General features: G+C 34.4%; 7 protein-coding genes across 8 annotated transcripts; 5 read left to right on the forward strand and 2 right to left on the reverse strand.

The window, feature by feature from the left end:
- Positions 1 to 57: 57 nt before the first annotated feature.
- LOC6579988 (5-aminolevulinate synthase, erythroid-specific, mitochondrial) lies at positions 58 to 3,021 on the forward strand. The gene is made up of 2 exons (XM_002005825.4): positions 58 to 1,402; positions 2,480 to 3,021. The coding sequence occupies exons 1-2, from the start codon at positions 163 to 165 to the stop codon at positions 2,854 to 2,856; spliced, it is 1,617 nt and encodes a 538-aa protein (XP_002005861.1). The 5' UTR covers positions 58 to 162; the 3' UTR covers positions 2,857 to 3,021.
- A 544-nt stretch (positions 3,022 to 3,565) lies between these two features.
- LOC6579989 (AP-3 complex subunit sigma-2) lies at positions 3,566 to 5,176 on the forward strand. Its single transcript, XM_002005826.4, has 4 exons — positions 3,566 to 3,722; positions 3,952 to 4,043; positions 4,585 to 5,005; positions 5,068 to 5,176. Exons 1-3 carry the CDS (start codon positions 3,654 to 3,656, stop codon positions 4,997 to 4,999), a joined length of 576 nt encoding a protein of 191 aa, XP_002005862.1. The 5' UTR covers positions 3,566 to 3,653; the 3' UTR covers positions 5,000 to 5,005; positions 5,068 to 5,176.
- A 732-nt stretch (positions 5,177 to 5,908) lies between these two features.
- LOC6579990 (senecionine N-oxygenase) lies at positions 5,909 to 7,781 on the forward strand. The gene is made up of 5 exons (XM_002005827.4): positions 5,909 to 6,366; positions 6,447 to 6,633; positions 6,721 to 6,892; positions 6,957 to 7,492; positions 7,556 to 7,781. Exons 1-5 carry the CDS (start codon positions 6,182 to 6,184, stop codon positions 7,721 to 7,723), a joined length of 1,248 nt encoding a protein of 415 aa, XP_002005863.1. The 5' UTR covers positions 5,909 to 6,181; the 3' UTR covers positions 7,724 to 7,781.
- Positions 7,782 to 8,011: 230 nt separating this feature from the next.
- Positions 8,012 to 9,356, forward strand: LOC6579991. The gene is made up of 4 exons (XM_002005828.4): positions 8,012 to 8,146; positions 8,483 to 8,676; positions 8,732 to 8,811; positions 8,873 to 9,356. The coding sequence occupies exons 1-4, from the start codon at positions 8,105 to 8,107 to the stop codon at positions 9,172 to 9,174; spliced, it is 618 nt and encodes a 205-aa protein (XP_002005864.2). The 5' UTR covers positions 8,012 to 8,104; the 3' UTR covers positions 9,175 to 9,356.
- Positions 9,357 to 9,569: 213 nt separating this feature from the next.
- On the reverse strand, positions 9,570 to 11,283 carry LOC6579992 (stomatin-like protein 2, mitochondrial). Of its 2 annotated transcripts, none has more exons than XM_044010459.1 (7): positions 11,150 to 11,283; positions 10,996 to 11,094; positions 10,722 to 10,919; positions 10,454 to 10,653; positions 10,250 to 10,394; positions 10,057 to 10,172; positions 9,570 to 9,862 (listed from the first exon to the last, which is right to left on the reverse strand). In XM_044010459.1, the coding sequence occupies exons 3-7, from the start codon at positions 10,909 to 10,911 to the stop codon at positions 9,590 to 9,592; spliced, it is 924 nt and encodes a 307-aa protein (XP_043866394.1). In that variant the 5' UTR covers positions 10,912 to 10,919; positions 10,996 to 11,094; positions 11,150 to 11,283; the 3' UTR covers positions 9,570 to 9,589. The 2 variants fall into 2 exon arrangements, with proteins under 2 accessions (XP_043866394.1, XP_002005865.2); XM_002005829.4 differs by having other exon boundaries at positions 10,722 to 10,929; positions 11,150 to 11,279.
- Positions 11,284 to 11,547: 264 nt separating this feature from the next.
- Positions 11,548 to 12,911, forward strand: LOC6579993 (uncharacterized protein C6orf136 homolog). Its single transcript, XM_002005830.4, has 2 exons — positions 11,548 to 11,827; positions 11,908 to 12,911. The coding sequence occupies exon 2, from the start codon at positions 12,013 to 12,015 to the stop codon at positions 12,835 to 12,837; it is 825 nt and encodes a 274-aa protein (XP_002005866.2). The 5' UTR covers positions 11,548 to 11,827; positions 11,908 to 12,012; the 3' UTR covers positions 12,838 to 12,911.
- A 6-nt stretch (positions 12,912 to 12,917) lies between these two features.
- On the reverse strand, positions 12,918 to 15,303 carry LOC6579994 (THO complex subunit 5). Its single transcript, XM_002005831.4, has 6 exons — positions 15,114 to 15,303; positions 14,265 to 15,050; positions 14,082 to 14,197; positions 13,937 to 14,024; positions 13,248 to 13,784; positions 12,918 to 13,187 (listed from the first exon to the last, which is right to left on the reverse strand). Exons 1-6 carry the CDS (start codon positions 15,192 to 15,194, stop codon positions 12,945 to 12,947), a joined length of 1,851 nt encoding a protein of 616 aa, XP_002005867.2. The 5' UTR covers positions 15,195 to 15,303; the 3' UTR covers positions 12,918 to 12,944.
- Between the last annotated feature and the right edge of the window lie 246 nt (positions 15,304 to 15,549).

Raw genomic sequence — 15,549 nt, forward strand, 5'->3', positions numbered from 1 at the left:
ATCGATACATCTGAACACATATGGTAAGATGCAATCGATATATCGCCTGATTTGATCATCGCTAGTTTTCTCATTTATATTTTGCAACTTTCGGTTTTCTTGCATAATTTGAACTTGCGCCGAAGTCCAATAACGTTCATTTAATAAAACGCTCGCTCAACTATGCAGTGCCCGTTCCTGAACCGTTTCAGTGCAAATTATCTACGCAATTATGCCGAGATATTGTACCAATCGTATGGAGTGTTCTGTCCAGTTATCAGCAAATCCAATAAGACAACCCAAAAACAACTTTCTCTTTTAACACCAATTCCAAATTCTGTGAAGTCCGCAAGGTCATACTCTTCGAAAAGCTATTCGGTTGGTGCTAGCTCGGCACTAAATGATGTAAGACGTGGCCGTGGAAACGAAATTGGCACAGCTGCAGAAAATTCAACTTTCCAATACGAAAAATTTTTCAACGAGCAAATATTAAAAAAGAAAAGAGATCATTCATATCGTGTTTTTAAACGCGTGAATCGCTTAGCTGGTGATGGGCTCTTTCCCCATGCTCTCGATTACTCCTCGCAGTCTGAGAAACCCATTACGGTTTGGTGCTCCAATGACTACCTGGGTATGTCGGCGCATCCCCAGGTGAAACATGCTGTCAAGGAGGCATTGGAAAGACACGGATCTGGTGCTGGAGGAACACGTAACATATCAGGAAACTCATTGCATCACGAGCGACTTGAAAGGAAGCTTGCTGATCTTCATCAAAAGGAGGCGGCGCTGCTCTTTACCTCTTGCTTTGTCGCCAACGACTCAACCTTATTTACGCTTGCGAAATTACTGCCGAATTGCCACATATTCTCTGACTCTGGTAATCATGCTTCTATGATTATGGGCATACGAAATAGTGGCGTACCCAAGCACATCTTTCGTCATAACGACGTCAATCACTTACGCCAACTGCTGCAACAAGTGGACAAGGCGACACCGAAAATCGTTGCATTCGAGACTGTGCATTCCATGACCGGTGCAATATGCCCATTAGAAGAACTGCTCGATGTTGCGCATGAATACGGAGCCATTACCTTCATTGACGAAGTCCATGCGGTTGGCCTATACGGCGACCATGGCGCTGGCGTTGGGGAACGTGACGGTGTGCTCTCTAAAATGGACATTACATCGGGTACCCTAGGCAAGGCATATGGCAACATTGGTGGCTACATAGCCAGCACTGGTGCACTGGTGGACATGGTGCGATCTTATGCTGCTGGCTTCATATTCACTACGTCATTGCCGCCAACTGTTCTCTGTGGTGCACTTGAAGCTGTGACCATACTGGCCTCGGAGGAAGGTCGACAACTGCGAAGTATCCATCAACGAAATGTTTCGTACTTGAAGAATCTGCTCAAACGAGAAGGTAAATTTGCACTTTGAAAATTGTATATTCTATCAGCATTCATTTGCATTTGCATTAGCATACGACTTAAGTAAATAAATTCGGCTCAACGAGCTGAGTCATGTTAGCTGTCTGTTTTTGAAAATATTAGTTCGAAATGGCATTTTAAAATGATTTTAATTAAAGCAGTTTAGTTGTTGAGAGACTAAAATATGACACATAACTAATAACATATATTGTTTTATAATCTGCTCAATATATGAAAATATTGAACATGTAGCATGACTTGAGTAAATTTAGCCATGTGCGTTTTTACTGTTAATACTCAATATTAGTATTACAACAGGCAGATAATGCTTACACGACAAGAATGTTGCTTGATAAGAAAAATGTTTACAGCGATGACCACGCAAATATATATCAATATTTTTAGTAAAATTATCTGTTATTTACATAAACAAAATTTTAATAGATAATATTACAAAAAGAGTCATGTAACTTAAAATAAATACTCGTATATATTCATGTCATGCATATGGCAATGAATTGAAATTCGCAACACGAACATTTTTAGAAATTTATTGCTCATTTCCTTTCCTATGTGAGCATTCCGAAACTTAAATATCTTTCATAATTTTAAATATGTATATACATATTTTTTTTCTTTTCCAATCTGACCAAAAACATACGCAAATTAACGAGTAATAACTGCACATATAATGAATATTATTGATGAGCATTGCTGACATTTGATATAAGTACTTTTCCTTTGCCAACTAAGATCGTGGCAAATCACATAGACTATATTTACTAATTTGGCTAGTGGCCTGTAAAATAGTATTATGTAATCAATTACAGCACCTGATCGTAGAATTTAAATTTCTTTAAATATATTTATAGTTTCAGCGACTAGAATGTTCTTATCTATGTAACAGGCAAAGAACAGACTAATTAACTGCAGTTATATGCAACTGTTACGTTAGCTTTTAAAATGTTAAGTGCTAATGAATTTCAAAAGTATATTATAAATATTCTGCTATTAATTTTTTTGAATAACTCCAATAACTTTATTTTAATATATATTTTATTTTATTTCAGGTTTTCCTGTTGAAGATACGCCAAGCCACATTATTCCAATAAAAATTGGGGATCCCCTTATATGCAGTCAAATCTCAAATATGCTTATGGACCAGTACGGACACTATATGCAATCAATAAATTATCCAACAGTTGCTCGCGGTGAGGAAAAACTTCGTTTGGCTCCAACACCCTTCCATACTTTCGAAATGATGAACGCTCTAGTTTTGGACTTGAAGAAGGTGTGGGATACGCTCAAGCTCTCTACAAATGTGCCGCTAACGCCCAACGGATGCATGTTTTGCAGCAGCGACAGCTGCTTCCATCACGAAAACTGTCCAGATCTTGAGTGCGGCATTCCCAACTGCCCGCGCTTAGAATTATCGGTCGCAGGTTAAAATCATTTTAATCTGTTTTACCCTTTTGCTGGCTTTTTGTGCATTATTAACAATAAATAATGGTTACGGTATTATATTTCATGTTGCTTTTAAATGTTAACAAAACTATAATTGGTGTTTTAAAGTGAAATACAAGAGTAAAAATATTGCTTGATTAAAAAAACATACAAATTATTTTATTGGATTAAACAATGGAGTTCTCGAGTTTGTCTTAACAAACAAAATTTTAAATTAATTTGTTTATGACATTAGATTGGTCATCCTCGCCTGATATTTGGCAATTAGGCAATTGACAAAATTTTGTTATCCCTTTATTGCTTTAAGAGCCAAGACGTCGTAATGACACTTGCGTGTCTCACGGATATTGGAGTAGGGCGGCGTTTAATTATTATTTTGCGTTTAGTTTCCAATATTGGGTTTAGCTATGCAAATAAATACTGGCGTGAGTCAAACTCAAACGATGTTATAAAACTTAGTTATGAATAGCAATGATGGAAATGAATGCCAGCCTTAAGTTATTAAATTTTTAGCCTAAATGTAATAACTCATGTGACTTCTTCTTTTACTATAAACTTGCCATACGACAGCAGTTACTAACTACAGAGATATCTGTAGTTGGCCTTGATAGCAAATGCGAAATGCAGCACAGTGGAAATGACTTGTTAAAATCTCTCAGCTTATCGATACTTTACCGGTTCGATAGTTTTAGTGTCATCGCTAATAATAAACATCAATACTAACATATGTTAACATAAGATTTTGCGAATCTCTAATTTGTGATTTTTACACAATTAAAAATGATAAAAGCTATACTTGTATTTAACAATCATGGGAAACCTCGTCTTTCAAAGTTCTATCAATATTTTGTAAGTATTAAGCGTTTCGAGTAAATGTACATTACTTTCGTATGTTAACAAAAAGTGAAAACAATACGTAGCAAAAACAAGAGTGGGTGAAGTACACACAAGTTTGTTTTGAATTTGTTTAAACAATGTAAATATATATATTTTTTTTAAATATTTATCTGTGCTAAAACATATGAATATATACTATGAGATGAAGTATACAAATGAACTGATTTTATATTTTAAATAGGATGAAAATCTGCAACAACAAATCATTAAAGAGACGTTTCAGCTAGTCTCAAAGCGCGATGATAACGTTTGCAATTTTCTGGAAGGCGGCAGGTAAATCTACATTATAATATAGAACATAAGTAAAACTTCTGAATATATGTGTTGAACATACAGCTAGTCATTACAGCAATCACAGAAAGTTAAACTAACCCAAACAAGTGTGATCAATGCATTTGATTAATAAATTAGCAACAAAGGTATTCACTGTAAAATTACAAATTGAACTAAAATTGTAGGAAATTCCAACCTCTTTCAAATGGCAAAACAGCATTAATAGTATTTAATGTTTAAATCCTCATATTGTTATCATATGAAAATATAATCAATAACATCAATTTTGTTTGATAATATAAATATAACACAAGAAGTTATCAAAAAAAGCCTTATCTACAGCGACGAAACCTTTTAATAGTTTTGACCTCCAAATAATATCCCCAGCGAATTAGATTGTTTATTTGACTTAGATGCTTTCAAAAGCTTTGTGTTTTGATATTTAAAGCAGAAAGGCTTAAAGCAAAACTATTGCGGCAGATGTATAAATCTAATTAATTCAATAATTCTTATATATTAATTAAAAATTTTAATCCCTTAGCTTAATTGGCGGCTCCGATTACAAGCTGATATACCGACACTATGCCACACTCTACTTTGTCTTCTGTGTTGATTCCTCAGAGAGTGAGCTGGGTATATTGGATCTGATACAGGTGTTTGTCGAAACTCTGGATAAGTGTTTTGAAAATGTGTGCGAATTGGATTTGATATTTCACGCTGATGCCGTTCATCATATTCTGTCGGAGCTTGTTATGGGCGGAATGGTGCTGCAAACAAATATGAATGACATAATCACGAGGATTGAAGATCAAAATAAGTTGATCAAACAGGAATCAGGAATCTCAGCGGCGCCAGCGCGTGCGGTTAGTGTTGTTAAAAGCATGAACATTCCACAGCAAATCAAGGACATAAAACTGCCAGACCTTCCACAAGCCATAAAGGACTTGAAATTTTGATTCGAGGTAAGTTTATGGACTTGACTTTTTTATTTGATATATTTAATTAAATTCTGCTCTTCTTACAGGTGTGCCGCTACAAATGTTATTATTAAATTAGTGATTTAAGTACTAATAGATGAAATCTGAATTTAATATGTATTGTCCATATAATAAAGAAAGAAATGACTACTATTATACAAGTTTAGCAATTATTATGATAGTTGAACAAATGTTTATGAAATATTGTATGTAAGCTCTACTTCCCACTAATGTCTAGACATTCCCTTATTTCCTTTGACAATTTGAGAAAATTGAAAAAAAAATAAAAGATTATTTTCAGAATTGTTATTAAAACATGATGTTATTGTACCATTGTTTAAATATCATTTGTTCGCTATAAGGAAGTAAGTATAATAATTTATATTAATTTCCATATAACTTGTTATGCAATTATGAGTCTATTTTTAAACTCTTCGGCTTTCTGGCATTTGCGAATATAGGGAATATTCGACTTAGTTAGACATTCACATAAATTAAAAAATGTTAGACATTTTGGACATTTATAATAAAAATGCAATTTACTTACATATATAATATATATAAACTCTTAAGAGCAGAGTATCTGTTAGTTGCATTTAAAGGAAAATATTTAGCTGATAAATATACCATTGAAAAAAAAAAAAAAAATAAGCCAAATAAGTGCCGTTCCGGTATTTCTGTCTTGGAGATATTTATAATTTCTGATTATTACATATCGCTGCTATATATGCACGCACAATGGCGATTTATTATTGATATTGAAAACGAGAACATTTTCAATACAGACAAAGAAAAGCAGTCGAAACAGGCGTCGCCGACTGCTTAATACCCGAGCTACACAATAATACTATTCAGTTTATTTTTAGTATGTGCAGAATATTATAGAGAATATATTGAAGATTAAATAGATGCCACGCCTTCAATGGGCGTATACACTCGAGCTGCCATCCCGAATTTCAGCTATCTACCCTGATGAACGTTGCACAAAACTAATATACTCACTCTAGCAAGCCTAAACGGGTATAATCAAGCTTTAGATAGTGGTGTAGATTACTTGCTCATCTGCTCGCATGCATACATAAATTAATAGGGCAACGGAAATAATCGTAATATTCAATTAAATCGCTTGCATTGAGCAACATCGATCCGAAGTCTGGAATAATGAGTTTGTGCATAATTGGGGCTGGCACCGCTGGACTTTGCTGTGCTCGGCGTGCACTTGAGAATAATCAAATTCCGACAATTTTTGAACTTTCAAATCAAATCGGTGGCACATGGATTTATAACGAGAATACTGGCACAATCAATGGCATCGATGTGCACAGCAGTATGTATGAGAATTTGCGGTATGTAAACAACTATATATTAATATTGGTATATATCTATATAGTATAACTATATCCTTACTATATTTGCATATATTTAGCACTAATTTACCCAAGGAGGTGATGGGATTTCCGGATTTTGAGATCGGCGCGAACAAAGATTCCTATATATCATCTCAAGACATTTGCTTGTTCTTGAATAGTTATGCTGATCATTTCGAGTTGAGAAAATATATAATATTCCAATCCTATGTATTGCGGGTCTTGAAGAAGAAGGATAAATGGCAAGTAAGTAGTATATAGAATATAAATCACTAGACAGAAAAATACTATAAAAGAATACAATCTAATCTGTTTTAATTTACCTTTTTATAGGTCCTTGTCAAGAATCTCTTGACAAATGCTATGAAATATTATTATTTTGATAAAATAATCATAGCAAATGGGCATTATCATACTCCAAATTATATACAAATCCCGAATGCGAATCTGTTTAAAGGCGAATACATGCACAGCCATGATTATCGAAAAAGCGACGTTTTCCAAGGTACTTTTAAGATTGAAGATATTATATTATGAAATTTACTTTTATTTTCTAACGATTCCTACAGGCAAGCGCGTTTTGGTGATTGGCGGCGGACCAAGTGCATTGGACTTGTCGAATATCATATCGAAGGCGGCAAAGGAAGTTACTCTTAGCCACCATTTGGAGGGTATTTCGAATTCGATATTCCTTGAAAATGTCACGACTAAGCCGGATGTCAGGGAGTTGAACGAAAATGGCGCATATTTTGTGGATGGATCCTATAAGGAATTCGATACGATTTTCTACTGCACCGGCTATAAGTATTCCTTTCCGTTTCTCAGCATTAATGCAGGCATCTATGTCGAGGACAATTGGGTGCAAATGCTCTATAAGCAGTGCATCAATATACGAAATCCCTCAATGGCGCTGATTGGTTTGCCATTCTATGTGTGCGCCGCGCAGATGATGGATCTGCAGGCACGATTTGTCTACAGCTACTTCTATGGCAAAAATCAATTGCCGTCAGCGAAGGAAATGACCGAGGAAACAGTGAATAAGGTGAAAAGTCTATTGGCCCAGGGCTATAAAAAGCGACAGGCACATATGCTTGGCAATAATCAGGTGAGTCTTGAGATTAACTAATCTAATCCCCACAGTAATACAAATTTCTTTATTTCATTTCAGATGCAATATTTTACAGAATTGGCGAATGCCGCGCAGATTGAGAACATTAAACCAGTTATGGCAAAATTACATTGTGAGAGCAGCAATTTATTCAATGAGAACTTGCTTCACTTTCGAGAGGACATTTTCAAGATAATTGACTCTGAAACGTTCGTTAAAGTTAACTGATAAGAAATCATATATTTTGTTCAATAAAAATATATATAAATATAACAATAAAATAATTATAATTATACAAAATAAATGAATAAAAATTGTGTCAAAGAAACATAAATAAATAAAATAAAACATGTATAACTTCCCCTCTTATACTAAATCAAACTAAAATATTATACATTTTTTTCTTTATATAGGGATTATAATTTTTGTATAGAATAAATACAAATTTAGCAAATTCTAATTCTTTTTAGCGGAACTCTCACAAAAATTCATATTATTTTTCTACTCATGCAAATTCTTAATTAGCGATCAGTCAAGAACAATGTAATTCCCATTGTTTAGCTGAAAAGAGAATCTTAAGCAGTGTTTTTCTGTCTGTGTTAAATCAAAATGAAGTTTGCTGCTTGCATATTTCTTAAAGTTCTTCAAATTGTGAGTATATATAACTAAAACTTATATTAAATTATATAGAATTATATAGATTCTATATATATATAGATTATACATAGTAATTATAAATTTTAATAATGCGCTCTGTAACCTTGAAAAATACTTGCAAAATACTGTGCTGTTACCACACCCATGTACGCAATTGAGATTTGTCACAGCTGTCTATTTTACTTTGAAATACTGTTGATAATATATTATCTTATTATGCTAAAATATATTTTATTTATTTATTTTTTATAAAATATTTTAATTAATATTTCTCAAATATGTTTCTTAATATTAAAAATTAAACTTCTTTTTTAAATACCTTACCTTTAGGTTTTCACTGTGTCCGCAACAATTCTTAAAAAGTTATCCGACCGCTATTCGGAGCGTTTGGTAACGAGCAATAAGAAGAACTTAAGGGAATGGATGCTTTTGAATACGATTTCTTTGACAAAAGAAGCCGACGATTTTGGTGATCTCGCTTATATAGGCTATATATTTATATCGTCGATCTTATTGCTATCGAGGTAAGAATGAAAATACCTAAATATATAAAATTCATATTGTACACTTCTCATACAGATTCAAAGAGCAAACTAGGAATTACCACATTACTGAGATCATTTTACTAAGTTTTGGAGTATTGTTTTTTATCATACAAGGTATATATTAATATTTGTTTAGCTTTCGAATTGCATGTGTCTAAATATGATATTTATTTAGGGCTACTAATATTTGGTATTATTGAGGAGTTACAAGATAATATTTTAGACTATGGCTACTCCCTGGGAGCTGTAACGTTTCTCTGCGCAATTCTCTTTGCCATTGATCTATTCTTTTTCAAGCAAATGGCCGATCCGAAGAATGCAATATCCCAAACAGATTTGGAAAATGCTATTGAAGCACCCATCAAAGAGGTCTATCAAGTAACAAATATTCCCAAGGTGAATTCACTCGAGCAATGCTGTCATCCATCGGCTGCTAAAAATGTCAGAAAACTTAAATATCTACGAACAGATTTATAATTGTAGTTGTTCAAACTTTTCTTAATATTCAAATTTAAAAAATACATCAAAATAAGTGTAACAAAATTTATTTTAATTGGAAGTACTTGTTTATAGATTCCATATGTGCTTTTTAATTAATTACTAAAAAAGCTTTTCGAACAAATTAATTTAAATTATACATACAATTTAAAATTATATTCGTTTTTTTTTTTTGAAGCTACAGGTTTCTCATAATTTTTGTAAACTTCAGAAATTTTATTAGAATGAAATTCAGAAAAAAAAAAAACAAATTTATAACTTTATAAAAACAAAATATTCTGAAGCTGCTAGCTCATATTGGAAATTGATTCTAAATATATGTATATTTTATTATAATAAACAAGTGTAACCAAATAATCACAAACGATTTGTGATTTGTTACTAAAATTTGATTTTATTCAATATTAATTTTTACAGCATTCTTTTCTTCACTCAGTTGATTGTATTCTACATTTTTCTTAAGGTGTTGTTGTTGTTCATTGCTTTGTGGAGGCAAAGCAAAGCCCTGTTTAGAGACAGCATTGTACACAGCCAGAGCTTGCGCAACAAGTCCAGTTACATCTCCTGGATTTGATGGCAATATCATCGTATTGTTCGACTTTGCTAACTTCTCAAATGCGACAATGTATTGTTCGGCCAATGTTAAAGATGCTGCATTTCTACCGTCCTATAATACAAGATAAGAGTATATGAAAGATATTGAATTAACCTACATAAATCATCTAACCAAGTATTTGTTTTTGTCTAGGCATATTTTTGTACTTTCTTTTTGGATTTATGCACCGAACCGGAATTGAATTGGGTAATAGGCACATATTTTCTTTCTTAAATAGGTCTCATCTTGTTGAATTTTGCTCTTACCGTATGTGCTAAAGATTTTGATATAGCTTGTAGACTACGAGCTCGTGCATCAGCGACTGCAATGATGGCAGCAGCTTCTCCGCTGGCCTTGTTAATGTGCTCTTGCCTTTCAGCCTCTGAAATTATAATTTAATTATATATATGCATAAATTAAGCTTAAGCAGTGCCTGAATAGATATACTGTTGTACATACCTGACGCTAATATTCTTGATTTTCGTTTGCCTTCAGCAATATTGATTTCGGCTTCTCGAACACCCTCCGACTCCAGAATAGCAGCTCTTTTTCTTCTTTCAGCTTCGACTTGCATTTGCATCGCTTCATGGACTCTAGTCGGTAACTAATCGATTTCAAAAATATCAGATGTGTTTGACCTTAATTTAAATACTAAATAGTTACCCTAATATCTCGGATTTCGTAACGTAAACAGGCAATGCCCCAAGCTTCGCTGGCTTTATTTATGGAATCGACAATGCTAACATTCAGGGATTCTCTCTCGCGGAACACTTTATCCAATGACATTTTACCAAGCTCAGATCTCATTGTCGTCTGTGCTAATTGAGTTATAGCGAATTCGGGATCCTCTACACCATAGGAAGCTAGAAAAAGAACAAACTTGATGTGCTTAACTTTTCTAATGAATTGTGTAATAGTTAGTAAGGCATACCTCTATACGGATCAATAATGCGTAAGTAAAGCACGCCATCAATGCTGAGTGTGACATTGTCGGATGTAATGGCGCTTTGTTTGGGTACATCTATCGCGATTTCCTTTAAGCTTTGCACATATTTGATTTTATCGGCGACGGGTACAAGTATATTGAGACCGGGATCTAAAATTCTATGAAACCTTCCCATACGTTCCACTACCCAAGCCTTTATTAAATATTGTCATAGTAAAAGTTTCGATTGTTTAATATAACAAATTAATATTTCGCTTACCTCTTGCTGTGGGACAAACATCACAATTGTGTTCATTGGCGTGGAGGCTTTTCCTCTCAATTGCTTAACAATGCTCGTGCCGGCAATTAAAAGTTCTTTCTAAAATACCATTATATCATTACTTACATAATCTTTGTATTGTTATTATACTTACTTGCGGCATTAATCTACGCGCTGAAAATAGTAACCTAGACATTTTCAAATATCCAGACCTTGGTACTAGACAAATAATATAATTTACTTAACATCATGTTCCTAAGCACAGGGTGATTCAATAAGAACACTGGCCGGCTTTTCAATTCATAATGCCTCGTTTTCACTGTCACAATCGAATCGGTATTGATGCTATTCATAATGTATGATATGATTATGGTAATATTTATATGTACTTAAATATTTACTTAGTTTTAATTGTCCACAATTTTAAGGATCTGCAGAAAACTTATTGCATTATTTGAGATAATACACAAATAATGATCAGCCTCAAGAATACTATATTGAAAAAAAAAAGGAGATCAGTGTATAATTGAGTAATAAGTAACTTTTTCAAAATTCAATGCAAATCTCAAGTTACAAATTACTTAAATTTTCATTTTCTCTATCGCTTTAAAACCCTACACCGTCCATTCTGTTTATAGCAGTTACATGTTCTACAAATTCCATATATTGTCAACACATTGATTGTTGATAATTTGTTGAGCTTTTATTATCGGAATTTCTCGTGACCGATGCTGTTCAACTTATATTCCATCACAGGGCTATCGATATTCCTCAACAATATCATGTGTGCTACCTATCGATAGATTATAGATATTCCAGTTCTATCATTATGGTACTTATCATAAGCAATTTCGTTTTCTAACCTTAGCTAATATTTAATATTGATTATATTATATAAATTGTCATTTATAGAAAATACGCGGAATTGTTGAGAACTGATCTATTCGACCTGTCATTAAAATAAGAACGTAGTTTTTAAGAAGGTTCTATTCTAAATTGTATCCTGAAACATATGTAATGCAATCACTACGGTCGCTGTTTGTGCAGAACTCAATCATAATGATGCGTGGAGCCCGGATTATTAGTCTAAACGGATGGTGTCACAGGCAGCGGTCATGGACGTCCATTCTGCGGCGACTATACGTAACACAAGTGAAATGCACAAACCCTTTAATTCAAAAATGCAATATTACACAAACGGCTTCTGATGGAAATCGTGAGACCAAACCAAAGAACAACCCGGCTTTGGATAACAAGTCCAATAAAAGCGCTGAGGACTTAGATCGCGCCTACAACGTGCTGAAGAGTACGTTGCCAAAGCTGTTCGTCGAACCCCTGGATTACTCCATTTATAGTCCAAATCTAATATTTCAAAATAACATAACTGGCAAATATACGGTAGGTCTGTACCACTATGTTAAGCAAATAGCTATTCTACGAACCGTTGGTCATCTGAAGTATGCGTATGTTAAATTTGAGATCCTTAAAATAACGAAACACCCGGACGATTGTACGGTTCGGATCAGATGGCGAGTGAGAGGCATATCGGGCTTAAAAGTAATGTTTCAATTTTGGAAGTACAAAGTGTGGCAGCTGCAAGAGATCCTTAAAGATCAGGAGGCGTGGTACGATGGATATTCAGTATGCTTTCTAGGCGAAGATGGCTTAATTGGCAAGCATATCGTTGACAAAATAATGCCAGATGAGAGTCGCGAAATCGTTGACAACAGTTCCGGCTCAGCGTTGCCAACTGGGTCCGTAGCGGCTACGGCGACGGCGACAGTATCACAAAAGATCAACTTTCATCCTCATGAATATTTATTGTATCCATTACGAAATTAAACTAAAATAGTTGGGGCCACATCAAATGTGGGTCAGCAATTACTTAAACAAATAAATTTTTTTTGGTTTAAATATTCATATTGGCGTTGTTAAAAACTTATATTTATTTATTGCTTAAATGTAAATGTAGAGCCCTTCATTATGTACTTATATGGACGCAAACGAATACGTTTCGTAAATGTACTAATATATGGTTTTTCTTTGTTGTATTCCCGAACTGTCTGCATGGCACCTTCCGTTTCAAGGAATATATCGAAACTATATATGGTACGAAACAGTTGGGAGTATAGCAGTCGATTGCCCTTCTTCAGTTGTGACGGCTGCAAGGAGTTCGTCCAAAATTCCATCATCTGTGAAACGAGTTGAAATATTTCAGCATCAGTCAACAACATATATAATTTGCAACTCACTTTTATAGCCGCATTGTTCATTGAGGTGTGTCGTCCATTCCAGTGTACACTTAGGATCCAAAGTGGAATATCTAGGGGATAATTGCTGGGTATTCGAATGAAGCACTCCATTTTGGCAGATCCTCGTACAATTACAGCCCTATAGGAAGTGTACGTAATTCCATTGGATGGCGTCAAATTATAAATTAATCCAGCGTTTTGGATGTTAAACTCCTCACTGGAGATTGCAGTCCACTGCACTAGGCTGCACGATAAGCCATCTGGATAAATATTCTCCTTTGAGGCAGACAGATCGACATCTTTATAGGTCAAACCACGAATTTGCTGAGTTAGTCTTAGCCACGATCGCCAACGTTTCAAGATTCGCGTAAAAACTTTGCGAATCCACTTATGCAAATTGAATTCATGCTTGAAATGTTGCTTCTTGTTGACTGTTGCTATCGAGCACATGCTTTGCAGCCAACAATATGGCTTTCCGAATCCATTTTCAACCAAATATTCCAGGCACTGCTCCGCGGTTAAATTTAAGTTTTGCAACTGTAAATATAAATTAGAGCAAGTTAATGGATGTTAAATAATACAATAGATTATTTTTTAAAAACTGGTAAGTCATTTTGCTGCTGTATTTCGAAGATTCAGATGCCATGCAAAAGCGAAATTGCCAATTAGTTTCTCATTTTTTGTCTCACCTCATATTCTATGCCTGGAATAGGAATATGATCTCCTGTATCATCCGGATATAAATGACCGAGCAGGTCCTCAACCAAATTGGCATCTCTGAGGAAAATTAAACGTAAATTACATTGAATAAAGTACTACAAGATTATTACGAACCCTTGAAAATTGGAGTTGTTTGTGCTGTTTAGTTGTGCCCGCACGGTTACACATTTAAGCAATTCCCAATATCTCACTATTAATACCAACTCAGAAGACTTATCAGGACTGTCAATCTGAAATAAAAATAAGTTAAGATGGTTCAGCAATGAATATACTTATAGACGGTTTAGTTCAACTTACAACTAGATGTATATGAAGTGGATGACATTTCAAGACACGATCCAAGGTATTATCAGGCACAGCTTCACATGAATTACTTTTTTCGGTGAAATGCCGACGTTCCTTCAATGTATTTTCTGTTTCTAAAAGCAACTCCTGCATTTGCTGATCACTCTCGAAACCAACCACTTTTGATGCGAACTCTTTTCTGGTACGCTGGAGGGCTTGTAAATTGATAAACAATATGTACAGAGCACGTGGCAAATACTTGAATATTGAGCTTAATTTCCATTCGACGTCGAGGGACAGCTGCAGTGCATCGTGCAAGGGCTTGGTTGATTCCAGGAGCGTGCGTAGAGCTGGAGCAAAAGACAGATATTTTTGTGTCTGCTTCAAATTATCCTGCAATAGCTCCTGTTTTGAGGTAAGTAAGGCGCTATACTGATTATCCAATTCTTTACGCAATCGCAGTTCGCATTCCAAACGATACAAATGAGTTTGGTGATCGGACATATTTGTCTTATCACTGCCCTCATCGGCAAACTTTGAGGCATATTCTTTATCTGACAACAATTCCAAGTAGGTATCGCGACTCTTGAATTTCTGACACCGCACGATTTCCTTCTTTAAATGGCTAACTTCATACAGCAGATTTTGCAACTGCAATCTGCTCAGATCCACTTTTGATTTTTGTAAATGCAATTCATCTCGTCCAGATTTAATATTCCGCTTGACTTTCCGGTTTGCGTGCTTCAGTGCTACAAACATTAGTACACCTGATGATTGCTTCAATTCCAAAACATGTCCCTATAAAAAATCAAATATTTTTTTAGATATTCAGTTGATCTTAATTTCATTTTGGGTACCCACAGCGCTTTTCAATTCAAAAAGATCGTCCATAGCTTGTTTTAACTTCACAAATTGTGTGCTTAATAAATCCTCCATGTTCATATTGCCGGCAAACGATTTATTTTAGTAAATTAATGCCGCTTTAAATACTTTTACAAGTACGGATGTGGATATTAGAGGCAGCGTCTAGCCGACTATAGAGATGTAAGATTCCCTTTTCGATATATAGTCACACGTGAGGTAGTTCTAATATCGATATAAAACGATGAATTTGAACAGTCGCCATTCTAGGTGTCGTGTTTTGTAATTGAAATGTGATTTTGTTTTTCTTTATATTTGAATAAGGTCTAAGAGCTAACATACCTAACTACTATTAAAATATTTATTTTGTTTTATCATATCGTTAATACATCCGCAGTGGAAACAGCCCACATAAGTTATCAAAATGATTATTTTG

This window comes from Drosophila mojavensis, unplaced genomic scaffold, assembly GCF_018153725.1.
Source record: "Drosophila mojavensis isolate 15081-1352.22 unplaced genomic scaffold, ASM1815372v1 contig_80, whole genome shotgun sequence".
In the NCBI taxonomy this organism is placed as follows: domain Eukaryota; kingdom Metazoa; phylum Arthropoda; class Insecta; order Diptera; family Drosophilidae; genus Drosophila; species Drosophila mojavensis.